The sequence below is a fragment of the Anas acuta genome, chromosome 1 (genome assembly GCF_963932015.1).
Source record: "Anas acuta chromosome 1, bAnaAcu1.1, whole genome shotgun sequence".
Taxonomy (NCBI): Eukaryota; Metazoa; Chordata; class Aves; order Anseriformes; family Anatidae; genus Anas; species Anas acuta.
In genome coordinates, this window is record NC_088979.1 from 189410061 (window position 1) to 189437413 (window position 27353).

A 27353-nucleotide genomic window follows, 5' to 3' on the forward strand; every position below is an offset into this window, starting at 1 on the left:
GCTGTTTGCACTGAAGTGCTATTCCCAGCCCCCACTATATAAAGTTTTTTTTTTTCCTCCAAACTGCCATCTTTCGGTATATTACATGCTTTTAGCAATTTCCCTTCTCCATCTAATGTGTCTTTTTCACTCAGTGCTGAATAACAAGTAATAAGCAGCACAAGCTTCTCCACATGTTTGATGCAGTAATATCCGTTCATTAATCCTAAAAGGGCTCCCCACACGCATGTACACACACAGGAATAGCATAGTCTTCAAATCTTTTCTGTTTTCAGTCTTTTGAGCAGCTGACAGCAAGAACAGAATTATCCAGTGGATAAACGCAGAGATGATCTCAATCCATCTTCCACTGAACAAACACTTGTTGTAAGACACTTAAAAATACTGAAATATACCTTAGTTTTCTTCATCTCTGTCACCTCCTGCTGCAGTTTCTTCAGTTGCTTTTCATATTGAGACTGATTCTTAAGCAACCGTGCATGTTCCTTTTGAGCTGTTTGAAGTCTCTGCAGTTCTTTATTCATGGCTTGGAGTTTCTTTTCATATTCTGACTTGATTTTTTTTGCCTTTTCTTCTGAATAGGTCTCTACAGAACCTAGAACAAAAGGGAATTCTTAGTCTGCTTTTGTTTACAATATTTTCATTTTGCCAGCCACAGCAGAAGACTCTTCCCTCTGCTTTTAGCATTTTTCACAATATTTGAAAAACGTCATTTGCATCTAGTTCCTGTCACCTGCACTGTTTCGAGATCTTTATCTTTTATGTCTTCCTGGGTAAGGGATCAAATCTTACTACTTTCCTTATGATTTCTTTTCACTTGGCAATAAATATCCAAATACCTGAAGACACAGATATACGCATGCTTGCTCACTCATACACATACAAGATCACAAGAACAGTCAAACCAGGTCCCTAGAGACATCAGGCCTAATAACCACTTTCTGATGCTGATCAAAAGGGAAGGTCTAAAGAAGGATAAGAGAATAGCAAAAGCATAGAGTAAATATGATAAAGCATATACAGTATATTTTTTAAAAGAAATAATAGAAACAAACCAATAAAGAAAACTTCCCCCAAACTTCAAATTATTCGTGGCTCAATTAATGCCACAATTAATTTTTCATTTTAACACAACTCTATTTAAATATGTGATAGTCAGTAAAACTTCTCTGCAAGGCCACTTTGATTTTCATTCTTATTTTAGGCAAGCCAAAGAAAATGGGGAGGCTGGCACTAAAACAAACTTTTAATTTATGTACTATCTCAAGAACTATGTTAAAAAGAAAATAAGAGTTCCTAGAAAACTGAAAATGCTCATTCAAGTAAATCAAATACCTGTCAGTAGCAGTAATTTTTTTGAGAAAAATCTCTCAATTCTGACAGAAACTAGAATGAAATAGGTATGACTCACTAGCATTTTGGGTACAAACCTGTTTCTGTTTTCTGCAAGTTCCCATGTTTGCAAAAAGAGGCAAGGAAAGTGGCAAACAATTCAACCTGGAGATCTTATCATTTAGATTTAAATAATTTTTACTTCTTACCCAAGTTTTGAAGAACCTGATCTCTTTCAAGCTGAGTGTCTCGAATCTTATGTTGCAGCATCATTAGTTTCTCCTCATACTGTTTTTTCAGTGTTTGCAGTCTTCGCTGGCTGTTTTCTAGCTCATCTATCAGTTTCTGCTTAATGGCTATTTCACAGGTGATATTTGCCAAGTCAGCCTGATAATTTTCTGAAATAAAAAGATATGGATAATTAAGATTTCTGTTAACAGAATGGTTACCACATAAACATGTATTCCCCCTGCAATGTTAAGGTTGTTTCCTGACGTGTAGTTGTACATAGGGAAACTCTAAATGAAACACAATGAAGCAAGTGAAACCATTACTGAAAATCATGACAAAGTCTCCTCCTTAAACTTTCTCCATGATAGAACTGGGAAAGAGGGAGGAAAAGATCTCTCTCATTGGAACTTAGTTGCCCAAATGTTTTAATTCTTTACAGTTAAAACTCACCATCAGCAGTCTCTCCTAAACTATTACTCCTAACTATAAAAGTTATTCAGACTGTGAGACCTGAATCACCTCAGGGCTGGAGAACAACTTTGATTTTATAATCTGCTGGGTTTATGATTCAAAGTCTGGCTGTTGCCAAACTCCAATGGGAGACTTTCCCTTCTCTAGCTGTTGAAAAAAATACTGCCAAAATCCTAAGAAGAGAGTAGCTGCCCCATTCACATAAGTGGAAAGAGGAAGGGATTGAAACCAGTCAGAGGGAAAAGTAAGGAAAAGGGATTAACCCAACTGCAAGGTTTATAGAAGTTTAACTAATTTCTTTGATGAGTTGGATCCCTTTTTTGGTTTAAGATTATGTGCTCCTGATTTATTTATTTATTTTAGGTTCTGCAAATGCTGCTAATTGCTTGTGACTCTCAAACAGGAAGCAATCGGCAGACTTGCTTTGCCCATTTGGCCCAACTCACAGGAGTGAATTGCTGGTAATGCTAGCTCTCACTCTAGCAATATTAATTTGCATGCCACAAGTACACCAGCTGTTGATGCTTCAACATAAATAGACACGACCTCTGTAAAATTAGGAAGGCTGACGGACTCCCAGCATTTCAAAATTAAATGTTACCCATGCCCAAATTAGCCAAATGGGAGCTGTCACTGTGGTGATCAGTCCAGAGTCATAAAAATAACCAAATACTTAAGCCTTTCCCATCAGGTATTTTAACTAAAGAAGAAAAGTGTTGTTAAGCACCTGATGGCTTCTCTTCAGTTTTAAAGCCAGTATGGGGATGCTTAACGAGATGTAGATTATATATTTTAGCATCAAAAGCAACAAAGAATTCCCTGGACATACAATCCACAGAGCATTATTAACAGTGGGTTGACAACATGCTATCTGGGCTGCCTCAAAAAATCAAAAACAACAAATAAGAAGAAGTGCAGATAGTGTTTGTACCAAAAATTCTACAAAATATTGCACTGATATCACCTTTTTCATCAGAATCAGAATCTGACTCATCTGAGCTTTCAACAACTTCCATGTCATCTTCATCCTCATCATCTTCCTCTTCTTCATCTTCATGATCACTTGCTTCCTGAATTTCCTCCTACAAAACATAGAGGAGAAAGACATTAAAACATGCCCACGCTTCATCTCCCATTTGCTTCCTATTATCACCGGGAAGCAACAATATTCACCTGACTCATTCCTAATTTTCTTTCTATAACCTTGTAAATCTGTACACAGAGAATAAATAAATCAACACAAGTACTTATAAATACTTACTGCCTCCAATTCATTATTCTCCCTCTCCGAAGTGCCTTTTTCATCTCTCTTCTCTTGCTCGTTATCTGTGTTGTCATCTTTAACACTAGCAGAAGAGGCACATACACAAAATATTCATAAACTGAAATGGCAAGTGCTTCCCATCCCCCAAAACAGTACGTTGTAATTTTAAATAAAGATGAAAAACAAAGTGCATACAAAGGTATAGATGTTGGGCATGGGTAAAACACAACTTCCAAATTCCCACAGAGCATAAAATAATGCTTAATCACTTTCAATCTTAGCTTACACAATATTAATGAGTATCACATTGTTTTAATCCATATTGCGCAGCAGGGACGATCAAAATACAAATCTTTGTAAACTGCAGAAGTATTATTTTTGCATGGAAGTTGCAGTGTACCCAAAATAGCTTTCACTAAACAAAGAAAAACGTGTGCAGGTGCAATAAACATTTATAGATGTTACTACACTCTCGATCTATAACATAGCCTAACATGCCTATGATCATCTGAAATCTTATGCATAAACCCTAAGAGAAAATTTCCTAACCTATTGTACCACACCTACTCTTTGGATCAGTTATCTACCTGGACATCAAGGGAACGCTCAAAATAGGCGTTGATTGATACAACAACAAAAAGAGTTGAGAAAGACTGAATTTTTGAAACAGGATTGCATCTCAAAAAGAAACTTTTCCCAACAATTAACATTGCATTTCAGTATGTTTCCATGCTTCTGTTTTTCACAGTATGGTTCAAAATGTATTTAAATGCTAAGTACCTTTATATTCTTTCCTCTTTTAAGGACCTGAACTGTGAACTGTAATTGTAACAATGGTTCATCAATTTTTATTGTTACTATTATTTTTAGAGTGCAGAGCTGAGATGCCACATACCAATGTTAAAATTCAAAAATTGATGGCACTCTGCAAATCCTCATGGACCAAGTATCAGTCCCTCTAGAATTACACATGCAAAACCCAAACAATCCCCAATAGCCAGGAAATTGTGACAGAACAGGGATAGACACAAGGGGAGGAGAGCACTGAGAGACCAAATTCTGACAAATCCAGTCCTCAGTGCTGTGACAAGACAGGTTCAACAGATTTGAGAAACTACTCAAATTTAGAAGTCGCTTTTAAGACAGAGCTCTATTCTAAAGAGCACTGGTTACAGTGCTAGATGGTTCCTTCTGCCCTACTCATCACCAGTGAAACTGAATCCAGCTCCAGCTGACGATGAGCAAGGCAGAGGGCATTCACTTTGATCTGCTGAATCCATGCAGCAGTGTGGAGGCTGGAAGTAAAAAGCTGACCCAGATTTGTCCAGAAAACAAATGCCAGACAAAAAACACTGAGCTTTGCAATCTTATTTCCACAGATTCTCATCTTACTCAGCCCACAACATGCTCTGTTTCACATGGACTAATAAGCTGAAATGTTAATAGATCGTAGCTCTAATCTTCATACAGATCAAGAGAAGTTCCCAGGTTCCCTTCTGCACACAGTATGGAGCTCACCACTACAGAGAACTTGTGTTCTGCTTAATAAATGGGAGAAGACAGGAGGAAGGAGACCCAGCAGCTCCTCCAGACAGAACCAGGATGCTTAATAGGTATACTACTGATCTGCAGATTCACATCATCATCCTACATGAATCCAGTGTGGGTTTTTTGAATCAAAGTAGACAGCTGACAAATGAAAGCTCCTTTACTTTATTTTTTAAGGACAGTGTGTTTCTCTTTTTAGTCATAGAGCCTTTAATGTAACTGCTCTCCATCTATTACCTTGGCTGAAATTGAACTGAAAGAATGGTCAAGGCTTCAGTAATGCGATTTCGAGAAAATCAAAGGGACTGTAAGCAGACTTAACTGAAGTATGAAGGTCACATGCCAAAATTATTATGGTGGTATATTGCCTGCTATACGTTACCTATTATATGAGCTACAGAACTTTCCTCCTGCCCTTCATCCCATACAGGCCATGCAAGAAAGAAATCTACTTAGTTCTATATTGGCTCCCCAAAGGCACCACCAGCCCACAACTGCTTGCAATCCCAAAGTCAACCTCAACTCCACAACAGAAGTTTCCTCCTTGGCACTTGCTGAAAGCCAAAACTGGACAGAATTCTGAAAAGCTGAAGGATCTACTTTGGAGGTACTTATGAATCTACCCAACTTCTTTCCATGTATGACAACCACTTAATTGAAATTACAGTTAATTAAAAACCTGGGAAATATTCCAACCTTCTTTCTTCTTGACTGCTTTCCTCAAGTTTCTGTAGCCTTCAAAAGCACGAGGTACAGTATTGGAAGGCCAAGCCAATGAAGGACAAACCAGACAGTGAAAAGCAAAAGTGATAAGAAGGTAAAAAATGATATATGAGCTTGTGGAGTTTAAAAACGAAATTTTAAAAGATAATCGTCAAGAGACAACAAGTAGTAAAAAGGCAATACATTTTGCACAGTTGGAAAGTAAATAGAAAACAAAGAAGCAGCATTTGTAGGTTATCTAATCTGTCACTGTCAACAACTGTAAATTCAAATTACACTAATGAAGTTTTAGATATAGAAAATATGTTTCCTTTTGAGAGTTATTTCTAACATGGATTCAAAAATCTCTTAGTTCTTAAAAAAACAAACAAACAAACACAAAGACACTCTATCCTCTTTTGCCACTTAAAATTGGAAGAACTGAAAAGTTCAATAAGTACTGTCACTGAAACAAAGTTGCATATCCTCAGCAATATAACAAGACAAAAATAATGCACTAGTTTTATATATATGCTGATAAGATATCGTAATGTAAAATACTAATGAGATTTTTTTAGTAATATTCCAAATAATATATTCTGAATATAATTCATACCACCTTTTTTTCAAACTGCAATTTTTTGTTGTTGTTTGGAGTCTTGTTATTTGTTTTTAAGTAAAAAGAATTGCAGTTTATTTTCTCTGGGATTCAAAAAGTAGATGCCAGTGATTACTTGTTATTTAAAAAAATGCCTCAGAAGCAATGAGATGGATAGAATGTTAGTATTTTTACTTGTACTTTTTCCTCCTTAACAAATGGTGATGTAGCAGCAAAGAAGCATCTGGATGACTTAACAGTAGAGATGGCTTAAATTTCAAGAACTAATTAAATTCTTCATGTTCCCTTTATTTGGGAGTTTTGAATGTGAGCCTGTTTCACACTGCCTGCTATCTTACTGCAGTACCAGCTAGGAGCTAACGTGCTGAACCACATGGCATTTTATTGCTAATTTAGTTTAATAAAGGTTAGGAAAGTCAAAAGACTTCAAAAACTGTCAAAAAGACAGTCAAAAACCATTTCCAATAATCTTTATGACAGATGCTTATTAAAGGCTACAGATATGAAGCAGTACATACCTGCTGCTCACTCAAAAACTGCCTCTTAGATCTTCAGGCTACCTCAGAACAACTTGGATAAGTTGCATGTGTTTAAGACAATGCAGCTTTAATCAAACATGCTGACCCTTAACCAGAAAATGAGCAGATCAAGAAAGGTAGCAGATGGGGCAGAGTGACTAACTAGGCTTACCAATCCCATTTTAATAGGAAACTGCTAGTTAGACAACTTTAAAATAATAGTACAGTAAAAGCAGCTAAATGCCTGTAGAAAACAGAAGTAGAGCAAAGAATCCCTACTAAACTGCAAGGTAAAATAGTCCCTTTGCAATACATTAGCACACCTATTGCCAACTCCTGAAATTTCAATAGAATCAAAATTTACTATGATGTAACCTGAACACAGGCTTTACATTTCATTAATCAGATGGAAGCACTCTGCAAATGGCTAACCCCTCAAATTCTGTCATTTCCTAGCATCTGGGGAATCTTTAGAGATGCTAAGATATGAAAGCATCTTATCTTTTATAAGATAAAGATACTTCTTATCAATTTAACAGATGCACCTCAGAAATACAACATTATTTAGCAATCTGCAGGCAAGCCATTAGATAGACCCAATCCATACCAGCACTTTGATAGCACAATCCCATTTTATAGAACACAAGACCCACTTTGAAACATAGGCTGGCCACCAAAAGGGCTCTTCCAATTTCAAATTTTCTATGGTTGCCTACTACTTTTTACTACTACTCTTTTTACTACTGTAGAAAACTTCCCAAAGTGTTTTTCTTTGTTTCCTTCTTGGGTGTTTTGGGGTTGTTTTTTATTCCTGTTTGTCTGGGGGAGGGTTTTTGTTTTCTAAGTGAACGTCTTCTTCAAATAAGAGGTATTACCACCATCTTTTTGTTCAATATGTTAAAGAACACATTGAAGCCTTGGGCTGAACGGAGGCCAGAGGATTCTGCTGATTTCATCTAATACTTCCACCCTCTCCTCAAGTTCCTACAAACATGACACACAAAAATCTATCTAAATCCCCATGAAAGTTTCCCAACAAAATGAGATGGAAAGAAAGAATCCAGTTATCATTAAAAGGAGTATTTTCCAGAAGAATCAGACATTCATATAATATATGGATTTATAGATAAGACCCCAAATCACAAGGGTGTTTAGTCTCACTAACCCAAAGATACTTCACATTTCTACCACATTTCAGGCTTGCACCATTTTAGATTTACTTGCAGAAAAAGCCTGAAGGGCCGTTAGTAGAAAGAGTAATAGAGTAGAAGCATGGAGAATTTCAAAGGAAGTATCTTTAACAGAATCATAGTCTTGGAGTACACAAACAAATCCTTGCTGTACTAACTGCTGTCTGAACAGGCATTTATATCAATGTCTATGAGCATTTTAGTAGATGAGAAACTGGATAGCAAAAAACAGCAAAGCACGATGTTGCAGAGAAGTAGGAAACCTCAAATTAAAAACATTCATAAAAGCAGAAGATAGAGAAAGCAAAAGAAGCCATTCCAAGAGCTACCAAAGAATTCCCAGCTATTCAGAATATCTTTTCTTCAGAAAGTTGTATCACTTTTGACACAAGGCAGAAAAAAAAACATAATTTTTGTTCTTGAAAATTTCTTTTGAACTTCAGATGCTTAAAAGAATTTATGGAGAGCACCTGTGATTTTACTGTTGTGCAAAATTATAAAATATAAAAAAGTCATTAAATCGGAGACATTCATTCTACAAATACCATATACTTCATTGGAAGAAAAGATGCAAGAGAAAAACACCTACAAATTCAACGTGTAAAAGGGTTTGTAGACACAACAGTTCCAAAACCAAACCCACACACCAACAATGAATTTTAAATTCTCAAAGCTAAGAAAATAACACATTCCTTTACTAATTAAAAGTAAATAAATAACACTATAATTTATACACCACCTCTTTTTCTTTTTCCTTTCTTTTTTTTTCAGCTTTTCTAGATCTTTCTTGGCTATATCTAGAATTTCCATTGTCTCTTTTTCGGAAGAAAGCATGGAAGCAGAAAATGCTGATGGTCCACCAAAGTACGTGGATCTTGTTGAAGCTCTTGACAAGTTGCGTCGAAGATTTTCATTCACTGCTTCACTTTCTAATAATTTTGCTCTTAAAAAAAAATAAAAAGACAAGTATAATTCTTTAGTATCTGTAACTGCAATGCATTATCTTCAGTTTTAAAAGAAACTGCAACACAAGATGAAGTCTTATGAAATACAAGCATTGTAAATCCCTGCTCAGAGCATTTTACACAATGGGTACAGACATTGCACATACATCATATGCATATACCCAAATGGACAAACAAATTTATATAGAGAAACACATATATACAGATACATACAGTGCATGCAGACAAGTATATATATCACACGAAAGCTACTTTATTATGTATCTATAACATTAAGTGAGAACAGGCCAAATAATTTTTTTTTTTTGCAATAATGCAGCTCCAAGAAAGTGAAATATAAATATCTAGGATGTTTAATACCTTTAATTTATTTTTTTAATGAGTCATTTCTCAGTACCATCATTTATACCTAACTATGAAGTTATCATAAAACAATGCTTTTGTGGAACAATATTGAGTCACCACCATCATTCATGTAACAACTGACATTTGTATTGTCTGCTTCATTTTTAACATTTTAGTTTTCTGTGACCAAAAACATCAGATAGTCTTTGAAGCTGAAAGCCCACTGTCCTAAAGCAATCCCCACACAGCAAAACACAATGATCAGTCAATTGAAGTATTTACTTGCTAACATTACTTGTATTTGTTTTTAATAAAAATGATTCAAATATGTATTATTTAAATACCTGAGATCTTCAATTTCCTTGATGTAATTATGAATCATGTTGCTAATTTCTTCATTTCCTTCTCCTTGGAGTGTGGGGGAAATAATAACAGCATTAATATCTCAATAAAGCTACTAGGCACAAGGTACCAGCAAAGAGAAATACTCATACACATTTAGATCTTATGATTGATGAAAAATATTTCCTCCTTAAGCTGAATTAATGGTTTTATTCCTGTTTGTGATCAGAGTTATTAAAAATAACTTCTTGTATTCCATTTGTTTCTATGTTAACAACTTTTAGTAATGGATGTACAATAAATCAAAAGGAACCTGACCAACAGTGCACAAGAAGAACAATGCATTTGTGGTATTTCAATTGCTTGATTGTTCCATGAAGTGAAAAGCAAGCCAACTGTCACCCATCTGTGTTTGGGTCCTCCCAAAGCAAAATGTTTTAAGTCCGTGTGTAACTAAGCATACAATAATTCTTATCCAAAGGGATTATTTCACACTTCCTGCTGTTCACAGGACTACATGAATAGTAAAGTCAGTCCCAAACAATTTCTATCTATAGAAGTCACCAGAAATTGTAGAGAAAAGAGCTAGATGGGGATCTTTCCCTGCCAACACAGAACCCATGTTACCTTTTCCAAAGTCAACTCTTTGTTCTAAGGGACCCAAGGCAACAAGAACATGTAACTGATTTGAGTTCATGTACTTATGAAGCAACTTACACAAAAGCATGCACAACACACCCACAGCATACCTGCTCTGGCTAGCACTTGGTTGGCCTGATCACTCACAAGCTGTGTTACTCTGGCTCTCAGAGCATCAATAGTCTCTTGCATTGCTTTAATTCTAACACGCAGGTTGTTGTTTTCTGTTTGCAGCATGGCATTTTCATGAAACATGTCATTGATGCTTTCAACGCCTTCTTCATCTATAATCCTTTTACCCTTGAGGAAACACATATATTATTACTAGTAAATGCTGACCTACACTTTTTTTTTCTTTTAAACTTAGCAAAGACAAGCCACAGATTGCTTAAAATTCCACATAGATATTCATAGCAAAAGATATTATTCTCTCAAAGAGTTTAAAACAGTATGGATAGTTTTTAAAGCACTGATGTCTGGCCAACATAATTTGGATCCTGCCTGCACAGCTCCATATTAGCCTGAAATACAAGTTCTTGAGGAGGTTAAGAAATGAAAAGTCAATGTGTATTAAATCAGGATACTCTCTCAAGTATAACAGAGGAAGATGATGCTATTTGGTAACCACATTTACTGCTGAAAGCATTATCTTTAGTTTAAATTTTCAGGAAGAAATGGGCATTGTAAAGTATAAGTATTTAGCTTGTATAATTTAAAAATTATTTTTAAAACACAAATACTTCTAGCTCTCTATTCAGTTTTAAAGCAGTACATAATAACTGTTCACATATTCCTTCATGTGCCAATTTAAACTGTGATCGTTTTCACTTTGAAAGTGTCTATTTCTCATCACTAAGAATGAGAGCTGGTAATGACTGGTCATCTGGTAATGACTGGAAGAGATAAGTTAGTGTTATTACTCAATTTTTTTAGTGTGTGAAATGGAACCAGACAACAGAAAACAAGCTGTAGAACTATAACCACAAGAAGAGCAGAAGAAATCCTAAAAGGATACACTTACTGTTTTGTATTCCATGAGCTCCATCTGTAGCCGTGTAATCTCACTGCGCAAAGCATTTATTTGTTGACTAGCCCTGTCCTGATTAACCATCACCTTGTTCTTGATGTTTCGTGCCCGATTCGCATACTTCAACGTGTTCAAGGTTTCCATGAAGTCTCGATCTGACGGGCTCACACACGCTATCATGAGAGTTTGACTGCAAGTCACAAACACAGATTAGCTTTACAAATCAAGAACAAAAAGAGTACAGAGGCTAACAGGTCTTCATATGGAAGGTGAAAAAAGGAGTAGTGACTTCATAACATTTGTGAATATTTTCTAACCTAGCTCACCGTAGCAGGAGACTGGCAACCACAAAGTTCCAGCACTGTAACACCTCGTATCACCCTAGCATAGTATAAGAGAGAGATCATTAATTGTTCTACATATAAAATTATAAAAGCAATTAACTGATGTTCCTAGAAATCTTTTTCAAATTATACTCAATTTTCTAATCCCATGTAAACTGAGATTAAAGTACTTACAGGCAACCTGAGGCCTCAAACAGTGATTTGGATCGTGTTAGTTGCCAGGACTCGTTAATTCATGAGGTGCCTTCCCACTTAATCTGGAAGCTGCCCAAACACTCCTCTTCAGCTGCCCGTATGTACCCAGAACGTCATAAAATACCTGTCTTCCACCTATACTTTTCTACTGAGATCCAAACTGCCTAAATTCTTCAGCTCCAAATATCTACTATACCAAAAGAAGCCCAAAAGATAGTACTTATCCTCAGTACACCTGGCAAGAATTGTATTAATTCCATGTTTTGCAACACCACTTAAGCCTAGAGCACTGCCACAAAAAGGAGCAATAGCTGAGCTCCATGCCCAAGACAAACAACCACTTTCTGGGCTCCTCTCTGCAATTAAGGCATCCCATCTTGGGATATAAAAGGTGAGAACATGCTCCCTGCTCCAAGAAATAGACCAGGGGGGAAAAAAAGGAAAAAAAAAAAAAAAAAAAAAAAGGAAAGAAAAAAATGCTTTTCATTCCAGCCTAATGCTTTACTTATTCGCTTGGTAAGGGGAGGAACCAAGATCACCAGGGTCCCTGGAGCACACTCGCTCTCATTTCACATCAGACAAGAGCAGTTTGGAGGGGTCAGAGCCAGAACTTCAGCTGTAGATCCTAGCTTAATGGCCCCAATATGTCCTAAGTTCTCAACAGACAGGAGAAAACACATATATAGGAGGTGACTGGCTCATCCCCAACAGGCTTTAGAGGAACGTGCTTCTCTTTGTTGTACGTGGAAGCTTAGGTGCTTGTGTTAGGAGTGCACTGTCTTCAGGGCAACAGAGCAGTATCTGCATTAGGCAGACTGGATCTGATCTTCACCTTCTGTAATTTCAGATCAAGAAAAACAAATTACTCCTTGAAAACCTTCGTGAGGCAAGCGATTAAATTCGCCTTACACACTGGGAAACTAAACTAAAAAGAGTAACTAGCCTGAGGACATGGGAAAGGTTCAGTATATAAAGGACTAGGTTTCTGCAATTCTCTCTCAGACCTCCTGTGCACCATTGCATCACCTCCCCAGACTTGTGGAGTTTAGTCATAAAGATAAGAACACGCTACATTAAGGAAATAATAATAATTCTGAGATCAGAACTACTTGTGCTTTCAGTTCAGAATTTGATTCCTTTTCTAAGCCTCAGACAACTGGTTCTGCTAGCTTTCTTAAAAACTGAGCAACTCAAACTCCACTTTCCTATCTGCATTTTGTAGTGGACTCATTTTTAAATGCCATTCTACTCCTTTTATTTTTCCAGTTCTTTAAAATGCCTCCCTGAAATCTAGGGCGTGCTCCATATTTTAACTTGAATAATTCAAGAAACATTAATGCTTAAATGTTGCTTCAGAACTGTTACAGAATTATATTTGTATTCTAACCTGAATATATATTCTATCTTTTAACCTGAATTACTACCAGCAAATCTTTTTAAGTATTCGCAAAAGAGAAAGGATAATGTGGACTGTAGTACCTAGGGTGGAATTTGGAAAGCTATGGAAAAGACTAGCAGGAATCTAATCATCTGATTTCCCAGAGGAAAAAAATGCATATTGATTAAAATTTAGCTTTCCCACAGTTCGTTTGCTAAAGCATGGATATGAAATTATTTAAGTTGTGTTACAATGTGCAACCCTTCCTTATCAACAAACTACTAATTTTTACCTGCCTTATCATGTATATTACATAAATAAAAATGAGGGGTGGGAGAAAAAAAATTAACATTAGTCAGGAACAGAAATAATGTATCTTCCTGTCCTTGCAAATGCTCTGGAACTGCATTTGCTATCTGCACATTTTACTGTAAACTGTGATTTCTCTTGAAGTACAGAAGAGGGAGCAGTTGAGCTACCAGACAAAAAGTGTTTTCAGTCAAATTAAAATAGTATTTCAGTAAAAATGCAATTTTAGAAGCGGCTTGAAAAGTGACTATTGGCTGGTGTATTTGATATAAAATTAGTCAAGAAATGCTATTTGTAAAGTTATTTCCAGAAACAGCTTGGAAGCCATGCACTCGGTTTCTCCTGATTTTTCCCTATTATTTATTGGGTTTCTTCCTCTGTTAAACACTTTTGAAAATCCTAGCCTTTATTTTACCCATTTTTTATGTGTCTCTGCTGCAATAGTGCAGGCTGTTACTGAAGTTATATCTCTGAAGAACAGAGAAGTGATTTAAGAGATCTCCTCCACTTCTCCCTATTCTTTTGTGAAATGCCCAGAATACTTCCTGCCCCCCTAGAACAGCAGATTAAACAGAGGAATAAACGTACTACCTTGCTAAAACATACTTAACTATGGTCCTTTTGTGTTTCTACATGTTCATGGTGCATGTTTGCTTAGAGCTTCCAGAGCCCAAGCCTCTCTTCCTGGTCTCTATGCAATACATATACTGAGGAGGCTCGTACAAACAGTTCTGGTGACACAGTTGTTTGATTTTATTCATCTCTAATTCGACACCAGATAACTGGACATATCCACAATATCCTGAGATAGACAAGCTTTATGAAAAGACGGCAGTATATGCGCTAAGCTGCCTTGCTCAGCAACAAAGGGTACTTTGTGCAAGGAGAGCTGGCCACATGAAGCTCCTGCTCATGGTGATCAGAGCAGACAGCGAGCCTGTGCCCACAAGGGCAGCAGTCTGAGCTAGACAATCTAATTTGCAAATGTGGTTGCAAATGGGCTCCCTAGCTAATAGATGGCAACACATGCTGACGCAAGCCAGTGGAGATCCAGGGAGAGACATCAGCCAACAATAGAACTTTCCTTAGAGGTAAGGCTGACATCAAAGTCAGCTTGAATGTCTCTGCAGAAATAATTCCCTGTTTTTAGGCCTTCATCCGGCTCTTAGAAGGCATAGCTTCAGCAGCAGCCAGCATCTATGAAGACTTCACCATATGAAATGCAATTATAAATACAAATAGTAAGGGCACAGTATTGTTAATCCCCAAGCCTTAGCCCTTTGCACGCAATGCAGCCACCTCCATGGTAACCAGCACAAAGTATGGCAAAGGGCTTGAATGAAGAAATACAACTGGATGATAAGTAAATTATGGGATAACTGCACGCAGATAACCACAATGCTACCTCTTGGGGACAGAAAAAGCATGAGAAAAGAGACTGAAGGGAAATTAATGGAAAAAAAGATCAAGGAGAGAACACAAAATTTGAGAAGTTAAAATAGCAATAGTCTGATGAAGTTCTCCAGGGAGAATTCTGGTGGTTTTTATTTGTTTGTTTGTTTTTACAGCCATATTGAAAGATAGACAAAGTCACCTCCTCTATGTTTCTATACTGGCAACAAATCAAAAGCTAATATTGTTTAGCAATTCAGGTTAAAATAAGCAACAAAAACATCTGCTTGAAGCAGAAGTCATCATGGCTTTAAACTATGCTGTAATTAATATGGTTATGACCCAATAACAGATTTAACATTTATGGTACCTATAATCTAAAGAGGAAGGACTTGTCCTTTACTTAGAAGTTACCATTTCCAGGTAACTCAAAGCCCCATGTCTAATAAAGCCACAACAGCGCTGAAAAGAATGATGCAAAAAGCCTCTTTAATATCTTTCCCTTGTGTTGCCAGCATTTCCTATCATAACAGTCATTTATTTTGGAACCTCCCACCAACAAACAATAATAAAGATAACAACTCTCTTTAAGGGTTATTTTACTTTCTGAAGATCATGTACTCATTCACTTTGATTCACAATGAAACATGCAAAATGTTCCCGTACCTGTTTCCCCCAAGGGAGTCCTGAAGTAGCCTTGTAAGCTTTGAATCTCTGTATGGTACGTGAGTTGCCTTCTTACTTTTATCTCCCAATGCACTTATTACATTGCCAAGAGCCAGCTGTAAAACACCAAATCGTGTAACATGCAAGTTAGAATCAATTCCCAAGTAGTTTTAGTTTAAAAACCAGTTACAAACTCAAGCGTGAGTATTAGGAGGGTAGGAAGTGGAAATCACACAATTAACATACTAAAAAAAAGTATTTCTGAATGTTTTTACATTGGAAATCATTTGTAAATTTATAAATGTTTATCATGCAGTCCAGTATCTTCAGGGACAAAGTGCTTAACAAAATTGTGTGCACTGTCTATTGATACATCAGTCACAAACTGAAGTTAGAACTACTTCATGTAACAAACATTTTGTTTCAATGATTATTAAAGCTCATCTATGTCTCTAACAGTAGCCATGTTCTCTTTAAAACTGACCCCTATCGGGCTGCTTTATGCTAAATTTAGAATAAAATATGGAACATTAATATGAAAAAACAGATTTTCCTACCTCGATGGATATAAAAAAAAAAGTTGTATCTGATGAAGATTTAAGCATTTAAGTCTTGCAATTATTCATCCATGACCATTGCATTGCTAAAAAGTGGCTTATTTCATGTTCATAAACAGCTAAATATTTGGCTATAAAATTATTTTTAGATGTACAATTACATGTACAGGATTTTTCACTTGCTGAATTAAAACATATTCCTCTAGATGGCGCCCTGTACAATCAATTCTTAACATAGTCTTGAAAATGGTTTTACTGCACCCAGTTATTGCAGAACTGCATATAGCACATGTTCTAAGAGTGCTTTAAAGTTTAATTCATCTCCATCTGTTTCCCAAAGTTGATTGCTGGAATTCACTATAAAAGAGGGTTTTGTGATCATATAAAATATTACTTTTACTATGTTTGTTTTCACCTTTTGGCATTCTGTAACCCATTTTTGTTAAAGATGCATTTGTTTCATTAAACCTCCAAATCTCTGTTGGCTTTGTGCTTATAGTAATGATGAAATTGAATTGAATGCTCTTCCATTGGCTACAAAATATAACCAATGCCCTGACTGTAAGAGAATCACTAAAAGTTCCAGTGTGCAGAATACATCTGACACTATACATTAGAACCAGGAATAAATAAATAAATGAATAAATCAAAGCTATTTAAAGGTATGATTTCAAACAAAATGAACTTGTGTAATTGGGTCTTTAAAAGAAGAATTGCAGAGCCTACACACAGCCAAGCAGCTCAAAACAAAAGGTATGAAACCACAATCTTCACTGATAATCACAAGCACTACTTTTCAGTGTACTCATAATTAAAGTATTTAATAGCTAATTACAAAAATGCATAAAGAGCCAGTACTCAGATAAAAAATATGAAGTGATGCTATCAACTTAAAAATTTTATTTCTACTTAGAAATGTTTTGCCTAGGGTTTTTTTACACTACATACTAATAGAATCAGAATTTATTCATCAGTTAAACTTGTTCATTGTCCATGTTTTACGTGCCTGTACTCCCTGCAAACTGCTTGCAATTTTCTCCACTTGTTTCGTTCTTGATGGAATAAAAAAAAATATTAAAAAATAAAAAATAAAAATGAAAAGTAAAAGGAATTCTACCAGATCTTTTAAAAGTTGGAGTAACTAACTAGATTCCACAACAGTTTTAAGTACTATAACTTGCTAGTTAGAGCCTAATGCAAGTCAGGAAACGTTGGCAAGCCAGAACCTGGTAAGAATCAATATATGCTGCATACCATTACATCTTACACTACAGGCCTCATTCTGCATATCATCTATTGCAACTTTAGGGATTAATTTAAAGGAAGTGATTCAGAAAGGAAGAGAAGATGTTACCAACAGCCCACGGAAACAAATTGTGTAATCTTACTAGTCCACAGTTGATGGAAATGCCTTCTTTTGCCCTTTCTCCTGTAGCTCCTGTTCGCTTTAACCTTTCAGATCCTGCTAGATCAACGAAATGGAACTTGGCAGTAAGAGTTTCAAACTCATTCATCTGAGAAGATTCAGATATTATCCTGTTATCGGTGGCATTATCCTGAAATAAAAAGGAATCCATAAAGCTTAGTAAGGTCGTTTGTATTAGTCTCCCACAAAGTTCAATCAACAATTATTGACAAGAATAGCTTTTTGTCATGTCCATCTCCTTCCTATTTACTAATTCTTTTATAATAGCAACAACATCTCTCTCAAAAAAAAAACAAAAAACTGTCTTTGTTTAGTAATATCTATTAATATATTCTTGAATACATCGCTCTAGATACTTGTCAATATCAGTTGCTTCTAAGCATGGTCTACAGTTGATTTAAGGTGAGGAGGGGGAAATACAAGGAATATAATTTAATACAAGGAATTTAAATACAAGGAATTTAACTTAATAAATAAAATTAATCAGTAATGACATTATTATACACACACACCCCAAAATTACCAGACTTGCTTAGTTCATAACCGTTCAACCAACTTATTTTGATTTTATACCTCTATACCTCTCTAATCCCCATCAGTTTCTCTGTGGCCTGATTGTTCAACTTTATTTTAGGAACTATTTTTTTGGCCAGTTTTCCCAGCAGCCAGTATTCCATCAGCACTTCTGACTTGACCAGGAAATAAGGACAGCAGAATGAGTATAGGAGAAAGAGGTTCCTTCCTTTTGTCTAGTAATTGGGATGACCAGCACTTCCAGCATCCCTCGGGCAGTGCAGTGAGTCTGCCAAGGAACGCGCTGCACCACGAACAGGGAACAGTTCCTCAGTCTCTTTCTTCATCACATCCCAAAGCATGGCAGCAAAATTACCTTTTTATCATAGTCCAAGCTTTTCACTTGTCAATTAACTGTACAATATATTGTTGACTTTAATTTACTCTAAGTCTAGTTAGACCTATTGACATGAAAGCAATGCTGACGAAGAAGAGAAGAATCTTCAAGCCAGACATTTCTTGACCTTCCTGCTCTGATACCCACCTCAGGGCAATTTCCACCTACCCCAGCAGCATGGAATAGGCACATATCTAGTCAGTCTCATAAAATATTCACACAGCCCAATCTCCACTGGCTTGATTAGGAATTTCTAACACAATAAGCATGGTTGGTTCTGCTTTTTCTTTAAAAATAAAATAAATAAATTTAAAAATGGGGTATTCTGTGGCAACGTCCTTGATCAACTAGCCTATAGCTCCCTCCGCTAGTGCAAGGAGCAGGACGTGTGGCCACAGACCAAGCCATTCGCACAGCAATTCAACGCTTCACGCTTTTTAAGCAATCTCCTTTTGTAGCGGTTTCAGAAACCAGATGAATTCACTCCACTTCCACAAGACTGGACTGTCCCTGTTTTGGATACTTGGACAGTCACACTGCTGGCAGATCGCTCAGAGCAATGATTAACACATCCTTTCACTCTCACACATCCAGTAAAATCAAATGTATGTCCAGAAACTCCTGAGAGAGACGTGCTGACAGCGTGAGTGCAGTGAGAGGAGCAGTGTTTTGGTGCCCTGGCTGCCTGCCTGCCCCGCAGGACACAAGCACACAGCCAATGTCCTCATCCTTGGCGAAGCTGTTGCCCTAGTAACAAAGGTCTCCCAAAACTGCTGTCTACAGACAGCCACAAAGACAGAAACTTGAGCAGCATCTCTCCTGGCCACCCATTAAGGATCTGTATTAATTTATATTCTGAGAGTGTTCACATCAGGTCCAGCCTCTGCTCTCCTGGGCACTACAGGAAAAGGCAACGGTGACATGTCCTACTCCAGACCCTGACGTTATCTTACTTACATCTCCCAGAGAAAGAAAACACAGTTTGACACAAGGCAGAAGGTGGCTGCTTGCTCCTATAACACCAGCAGCTCTTACAAACCAGGCTGGGCCAGACGAGAGTCCCTGGGGTTGTCCACGAGTATCTGAGCTGAAATATCTCAGCCGGTGGCAAGTGCCCACTGCAGGCACACTGCTCTGCAGGAAGCAATGCTCCTGGGTGAGATATTTGGGGCATGAGCCACGTGCACAGCTCTCAGTAAAGCCTCTGAGCAGACAGTGCCACCACACAGTGACTGAGGTGCCTGGCCAGGCTCTGCCAGTCCCTCCCTGAGTGAGGAGACAGCTGCCCACACCACCAGGTCCCCAGTTCTGATGTGGGAAGCAGCAAGAAGTGTTTTAAAGCAGGGCTACATACCACAAAGGACCAGGGAGTGACACTCATTTTGTCTGCAAATGATTATTTGTAGTGTTAAAAATAATAAAATAAAGAAAGAACCCACACCAAAATAAGCATTATAAACACATTGCACTGTTTCACATGCTTAAGAAGTGTTATCTATGCACCTAGGTATTTAGGAGTTCAATGAAATCAACTGCATGAACTTTCAACACATCAAAATTCTAAATATTTCTCTATTTAAAATAAAAATGCTAAGCAACAAAACTGTTTTTTTCCTTGTTCCTTGCTGGATATGAACGCTTCACCTGAAATACCTCACACTTTCAGCTTGACTACAACCCTAAACCCACTAACTACTAAGACTTGGAAAAATGCTGTCCCAATTAAAGACAAATTATATTTTAACTTTGTTACGTGGGTATGTTGTAACTAAATACTGAAGAAAATGCTAGAGGAGAATGGGCAGGTTCATGTAAGAGGCAGCAGTTTATTGTTGCCTCTGGCTAGAAGATGGTTACATGTGCACAGATTAAATCAAATTATTATAACATTTAGCAAATGCGTTGAGCATGAAGCTGACTGTAGAAACTTTGGTAAGTGCAGTTCAGATCTCAGCTGCTGCCAAAACAAGATTCACATTTTGAAAAATGATTACAGCGAAGCTTACTAACAGCAAAGATACGTACAGTGTTAAATGCAGGACAGACTCGGGTTTGACACAAGTGAATGGTAAAGATAGCGTGCGACCGCGAGCTCTGAACGTTCATCTGAGTACTGGCAGTGGTTCGAGACAAAGCCCCCAGCTTCAGGCACTGCATCATCTAGAAGACAGACAAGAAATACATTGGATTGCTTGCAATTTACATAAAAAGTGTTCCTATAGCACTTAACAAATTGTTTTGGATACAAGTAAGCTTTGTCTCTTTGCTATCATTTCAGAGCCAATACGCAAGATACAGAGATTCTTAAATAAGGGAACAAAAGTGTTTTTTTGTGGTTTCTAAAAGAAACCACTCAAATATTTGTACCCATCTTTTTACTGTCCCTTGGTAATAACATGGCAATCTCCCTTCCATTTGCCTGTGGCAAAAATGTACAGGTTTTGTATTTTTTGTCCAAAAATGCATAATACAGTAACATTTGTATTCAGCTTTGTAATGCACAGACACTTTTTTTTTTAAAAAAAGCAGCACTTTACCTCACATCAGTCATCATGCAAAGCTTTCCTGTCACAGGATAAAATATGAATAAATAAAGATATAAAAAAATAACATACAAGATTTGGGAAATCAGATTTACACACATGCCAAAAATTTCTCTCCCAGTGGAACTGCACTGTTGGCAAAAGTCTATTTCTAGAATTAAGAGGAAATTAATATCAGACATGATATTTAAGCCTACAAAAGCAAAGGAAAGTTTTACCTAAATATACACCTATATTGTTTAAGATACAGAAGGTTCATGTTAGCAAGCATAACCTCTACTTTCAGCTGTTCATTTTGAACAGAATATAATTGTGAACATTTGCTTCTCCTGTTGCAGTTTTTTCTGGAATTAAGGTCTGAGAAGTGTTACCACCACTACATAAGGGTGAAAAATAAAAATGAAAAAATATGAAAGGTAAGATGTTTATCAGAACTTACAGACAACATGTTTTGAATACATTTGGTATGCTACAGAGTAATTTATTTTCAATGGTTACCTCTGATTCTCCATTCACAGTTCGGGTCGTAACACCCACTGTATAAATTCCTCCAGCTGAATCTTCGTGGATTTTAATGTTTGATTTCTTATTCTTTGCATCAATATCGCGCGTGGTATCAAACAAATCAAGAATTTCTTCATTGTAAAGCTGAAAGAAAAAAAGGGAAAAAAGTAATATTATGATAGGAAGGAATTCCTTAAAAGACTGCTAAATCTGTACATGAAACATGCAGAAGGTTATAAAAATTCACAACGTCCCAAGGTTTTCAGTAAAGGGTGCTTTACAAGGACAATAGGATGATGAACAGCAGCTGCAAATTAAGTCATCTGCAGACCTCATTGTTAGGATAGAATAGTTCAGTTTGGAAGGACCTTCAAAAATCATCAAGGCCAATTGCCTGACCACTTCTAGGCATCAACTACCTCTCCAGGGAGCCTGTTCCAGTGTGTGACCACCCTCACCGTAAAGACATTTTTCCTCATGTCCCGTCTGAACCTCCCCTGGTGCAGGTCTGTGCTATACCCACGCATCCTGACTCTGCTCCTGACACCAGGAGCAGGGACCAGCACCTCGCACTCCATGTTATGCCACCCTAAGAAGCTACAACTTCTTCCACATAGTCAGACCTGGAAGAAAACTTTTTGGTAGGACCAGGCAATTCCAGCTCCCACACACTCCTTCCGTCACACCTTTTCTCATTTTCTCCCTTTTACCTCAATAATTCTCTGTCTGTTTCTCTTTTAGATTAAACCATTCCTCCCCCAGAAGGAATTTAACACTTAATTTTTGTACAAGCTGCTTATTTGAAACACTAATAGTCAGTCAAAAAAAAAAAAAGGCAAGAAAATTAATTTCTGGGAAATGTTCTTTCTGGGGAAGTTCCAATTTAGCCACAGCACAATAAAAAATCACCCAAAAACATGACATTTTAAGGAAGAAGCTATCATATATATATATACATATCATTTAACCTTTGTCTAATTTAGATAGGGATTTCATCTGAAGTATGTCATTGTGGTTACAGTTCAGAATTACAGTACAACCCATCATGCTATTACCACTGTAAAATTCAATTACTGGGCTGTATTTTGGGACTCTTGCAGCCACATTTGTAAAGTTATTTTAAAATAAAGATAAAAATCAAGGAATTCAGACACTACACTTAAGTAGTACAGCTACTACCCCTTACACCACTGCTGTTGCAGCTGCCTGAGCAGAAATGACACTGCAGCTCCCAACGTTCAAATTGAGAGAGAAAAGAATAGCACAGCATTTCCACCGCCCTTTCTCGAGCCCCAAATCTCTCTAGGCAAACATTAGCCAGAGGAACTTGAACCTCTGCTTAAGGTTAACAGTGGCAAATCTGTACTAGTGCAAAACCAATGCCAGTTTGTTAATCTTTAAAACAGTTTTAGGAACATATGACTAGACGACCTAATTTACTTCAGCAGTAATAAAACCAACTGGTTTTTCTTCTTGGTAATATTTTCTTTTCCCCCAAAGCTACAGTAGACAAAGTTGCAAAATACTGAACTAAATAACAGAGATTTATATAAAACTCTTCCCTAAAATGACTCTCCCTGTCAATATCATTTGAGTATCAGGTTTTATAGCTTGGTAGTGAATATAAATGTTATAACCACATCAATTGATTTAAAAATAGATACATTGGCAGGAATCACAGCATAAAAGCTAGAAGAGATGAATGAGCAGCTGCTGCAGATCAGAAAAATCACAAGTGTAGGCACACCTACCAGTAAGAGAGTCTGTAACAAGCACAGACAAAGGGAACAGTTTTTCCACAGCACCGACCTAGATGTTCTCTGGGCCTACTGAAAGAGGGAGCAGTGATACAGAAGCCCAATCCTAAACCACCAAGGATCACACAGACACACTACAAAATTATTTTTATGCTTGGTTTCTTCTTTCATGAGAGGAATCTACCACGTCTACCGAACAGATTTTGAAGGCTAAAGAAATCTATGGGAAAGTTACACAAACGGCAAAGCACGGCTCACTAGTCAAGGGTACAACAAATGTTTTGCTTTCGTAAGCAAGAATTCATAAAGAAAAGTTTATGAAAGAAACTTTCATAAAGCATTGTAGACAAGCAACAGCAATAGGCCCCATGAACAAATGTGTGGCACAGAATGGGATAAATGATGATGACAATTATTTCTACACTTCAAAATAACCCTGTAAATAAAGTTACTGAAAGAACTGGAATAAGATAAAAAGACTCTTTTCATATATTAAACAGCCAAAGCAAACTCCATAAAAAATTCTTTTGAAATCTAGAAGATTAATTCAAAACATCTTATGAGAAAGAGTACAAAAGTAGCAACCAGAAAAAGTGGTTCATTTGCTTTCCAGAAAATAAATGAAATTATACACACAGATCACATTTACCTCTAGGAACTGTGCATTCACTTTAAAGTCTGGCGGTGGGAGTCCTTGTTTAATAGCAGCTTGTTTCTTTTCTTCAATGCATCTAAAAAGATGCTTAACAGCACGTGATATAATGCCTTGTTCCTCTTCTGTTATGTTGACATCAAATCCAGTGCCCATGGTGTATGTTTTGCCAGCACCTGTCTAAAGTGAACAAGTAGTTGTCACTAGAACATGATTCAGAGAAACAGTTTCTGAACACTATTGTTAGATAGAGACTACAAAGCCAGGTTTTGTCATTTTTGCAATATTAATATGCACACAGACATTTTGAAAAACAGTAGATGTTGCACAAATTCTACTTTTTATCCACAGATCAGCTACAACACAGGCAGGGACCACTTCAATCTTGCACAACCTTTCCCCTACAAGCTTCCTCTAAGCTGCTTACACCCACCTCGAGTTATCATCTCTGAGGTCAAAAGAATAGGTAATGTTTTCAACCATGAACGCAAATTAAAGCACTTACTTTGGGCATTCTTTACTGCAGTAGATCAAACAACTCTCTTAATTATGACACCTTAATATCTCAGGTAGAATATTGCCATTTCTAGACAGCACCTAAGACTACAAGCTGTACCTTTACTAAGAAAACAGATTAATTAAAAGTGAAGTCCTATAGAAGACAAGGTAGCGTTGGGTTTTTACTTAATTAGTGGGTCAAGTCTAAGGCAAAGACAGTATTATGCTGTTCAACATAATCTACCAAATTAGATCTGCCAACTGCTTTGTTTCACCATGGCTAGACTTCACTAACTAACTTGAGATAAGACATTTAACAGTGATGAAATTCAGCATCCCGCTAAGATCAATTTCTATGCAATCAGTTCCTAAAGGAAAACTCAGAAGACAATAATGCATTCTCTATGCCACGCTCAATGATATTTCAGAAAATGGGATGGGATGGAGAACTGCTCAAAAAGAATTTTAGTACAAGTTACATATGTAAATCTACTTATTTAAGTCACTAATTTGTATTACTGCATTAAAGGGTGAATTCAGGAATTATATGGACTCATACCACTTTCAGTACTATTATTAATTCAAACCTACCACATGTCTGCTGCATCTGAATTGCCATTCAGCACAGAATCTGTGCAGACTGCTAAACAATATTCTAGAGAATGTCTTGTTTAAAATAAAGCCAACAACAACAGGTTTGTGCATTGTGAAACTTAAGAGGAAGATTAATTACAAGAAACTCTTCGTGTTTATTCCAAAATAAATACTTTAAATAAAATTGTAAAGCTTACTTGGCCATAAGCAAAGACAGTGGCATTATAGCCTTCAAAGCAACCTTCAATCAGTTTTTCTATGCACTGTATATAGATTTCTTCTTGCTGCGAGTCGATGTTGAACACATAATCAAAAGTGAAGGCTTTATCTTTTCCCAAGAACACTTGAGGTTCCCCAGGTGTGACAGACGTACAAATATGGCATCCTTCAATCTTCTCTTTGGCTAGCTGTGGTCTAATTCTGTTTAAGAAGAGACAAAAAGAACCATCAGAAGTTCATCATTAAAAAAAGGAGCATACAAACAGTGTAAATGAGGAATCTGAAAATAATTCCTTACTGAAAATTTCTCATTTTTCCTCAAGACAGGAAGCTTCCTGCCAACTGAGCCAAAAGTCCTGACTGTATCAGAGCCCTGCTAACACAAACATTCATGGAAATGACACCACCTTCCCTGAAGGTTCACCTCCTAATTTCAAACTGACAACTTGCACGCAACCCCAAATGTTTCTGTATGGGATGCGCTGCTGAAGAACAACTTGCATGGTTCATTTCAGATCTTGAAATCAGACTTTCTAGGTTTACCAAGCTTCATTGTGAAAGGGGATTTTTTTGACAGCAACAAAAACATGAAAAAAAGGTTGAAATAGTAATTTGGGATCAGGGGCTCCCAAAGGCTAGATGCTATCTTAAATGAAAGACACCTAGCTATGATAGCAAGGAGAAGGCTTGGCATTTCTTCCTCTCCTTCCTTGTCACAGTAAAAACACTTCTATGTAATGCTCAGTTTCAGCAAAGCAACGTATCTTCATAGGAAAAAAGCAATTTTTAACAACTTCTAAAGGTGTGTCCCATTCCTCATTATTTCCCCACTGAGACAAATTCCAGCTTTTATTTCAGTTCATTCCGTTTCTGATAAACCAGTCTGAGGAACAGCCATCCCAGACTTCTTATACTCTGCGATGTGACTAGTTCCTCCGCATCAATACCCCTGCAGTACTGTCAAATCTGAATTCATGGACTAGCTGGGACGAAAGCAGGCTGTGGAAGTTTGTGACTCGATTTGCTTAATGGTTAACTACCAGGAAGAAAAAACTCTGCCCAGCAAAACAACGTATTATTCCAGCTGTAATTAACTAATAATTTGTTTATGGAATTGACTTTTAACATTTTTTTAAAGTGTTTCCAAGTTCTCAAAGCAAAACCTACTTTTAAAAAAAAAAAAAACAAAAAAAACATGCAGGGCCATAAAGAGAGCAGAGAAGCAAGGCTATATATAGGGGCAATAAAACATCAGTACAGCAACATACAAAAAAACACCGAATGTTATATATAAATTCTCCATTTAAATCAAACCTCAGGTACCCATATATACCTCAGCGTTTCTACTTTCAGTTACACAATGCTCAAACTGAAGATCTGTATACAGAGAGCACACTTTCAAGGCATATTTCATACCCTGTGCTTTACAGGTCACGTCTATATTCGTGTTTGGTTTGGGGTGGCTGTGCTCTTTTGAGGCAAAATGCCCCCGTGTCTTCACTTAGCTGGTTCAGAGCGCAGAGCACTTCCAGTGTGCACAAATTACACCCCTTCCAGAGGAAACGAAGCCATAACCCTCCTCTCTGGGTACATGAAACTTCTTCCAAAAACCTAATGGGAACAGAAGGGTCCAAAGCTGCCTGCTGCCCTACTGCGGCCGTGCCAGCACTTGCTGGGTAGGGAGAGCTCTCTGCATGCTCTGAATGAGTGGGCTGTGGACCAGTTTGAATTATAGCACCAAAAATATATCACAATTCAGGTTAGAAACATGCTGTCCAAATCACGTCACCTATTTTGTTATTATTATTATTTTTATTTTAGATTAGGACTTTTTCCACTCTGGGATGTGCATCTCTATCAGGAGTATTTTTCAGAATTTTTATTCTAAAAACTTCACTGTATCCCACTATATGGGATATAAAAAATAATAAATTATTCTTCCAAGAATAATTTATTTGTAATGTTTTCTGCCTATTAATTGCTTTATAGATAGTAAGTTGCCAGCAGAAGATGCATCCCTTGTCAGCATACCCTCTAGTGTGGAGCTGGAATTAAGCAAACCTTTGAAAAACATCATTAAGGAAATGACTGTATGATGTGTAAAATAAGCATAAATATTCTAGTATTTGCATTTAAGGACATGGAGTGTGTAATATAGGCCACGGATTCTCTATTGCAGGATTATCTTTTATTCTTTCAGTGAAATAATATGAAAA

General features: G+C 37.0%; 1 protein-coding gene across 9 annotated transcripts in view; it reads right to left on the bottom strand.

Annotated features, from left to right (window-relative positions):
* KIF21A (kinesin family member 21A) overlaps window positions 1–27353 on the bottom strand; it is an 87903-nt gene that overhangs the window by 33155 nt on the left and 27395 nt on the right. For 5 of the 9 annotated variants that reach the window (XM_068669729.1, XM_068669736.1, XM_068669735.1 and 2 more), the window contains exons 2-16: window positions 25116–25338; window positions 23824–24006; window positions 21412–21561; window positions 20396–20530; window positions 17423–17590; window positions 15478–15593; window positions 11188–11383; window positions 10277–10466; window positions 9530–9593; window positions 8615–8818; window positions 5543–5581; window positions 3296–3380; window positions 2999–3116; window positions 1542–1730; window positions 396–595 (exon numbers count right to left, since the gene is read on the bottom strand). In XM_068669729.1, the coding sequence (XP_068525830.1) occupies window positions 396–595; window positions 1542–1730; window positions 2999–3116; window positions 3296–3380; window positions 5543–5581; window positions 8615–8818; window positions 9530–9593; window positions 10277–10466; window positions 11188–11383; window positions 15478–15593; window positions 17423–17590; window positions 20396–20530; window positions 21412–21561; window positions 23824–24006; window positions 25116–25338 (2260 nt within the window). The remainder of the gene's footprint in view (window positions 1–395; window positions 596–1541; window positions 1731–2998; window positions 3117–3295; window positions 3381–5542; window positions 5582–8614; window positions 8819–9529; window positions 9594–10276; window positions 10467–11187; window positions 11384–15477; window positions 15594–17422; window positions 17591–20395; window positions 20531–21411; window positions 21562–23823; window positions 24007–25115; window positions 25339–27353) is intronic. The other 4 variants (XM_068669734.1, XM_068669733.1, XM_068669737.1 and 1 more) reach the window with 1 other exon arrangement.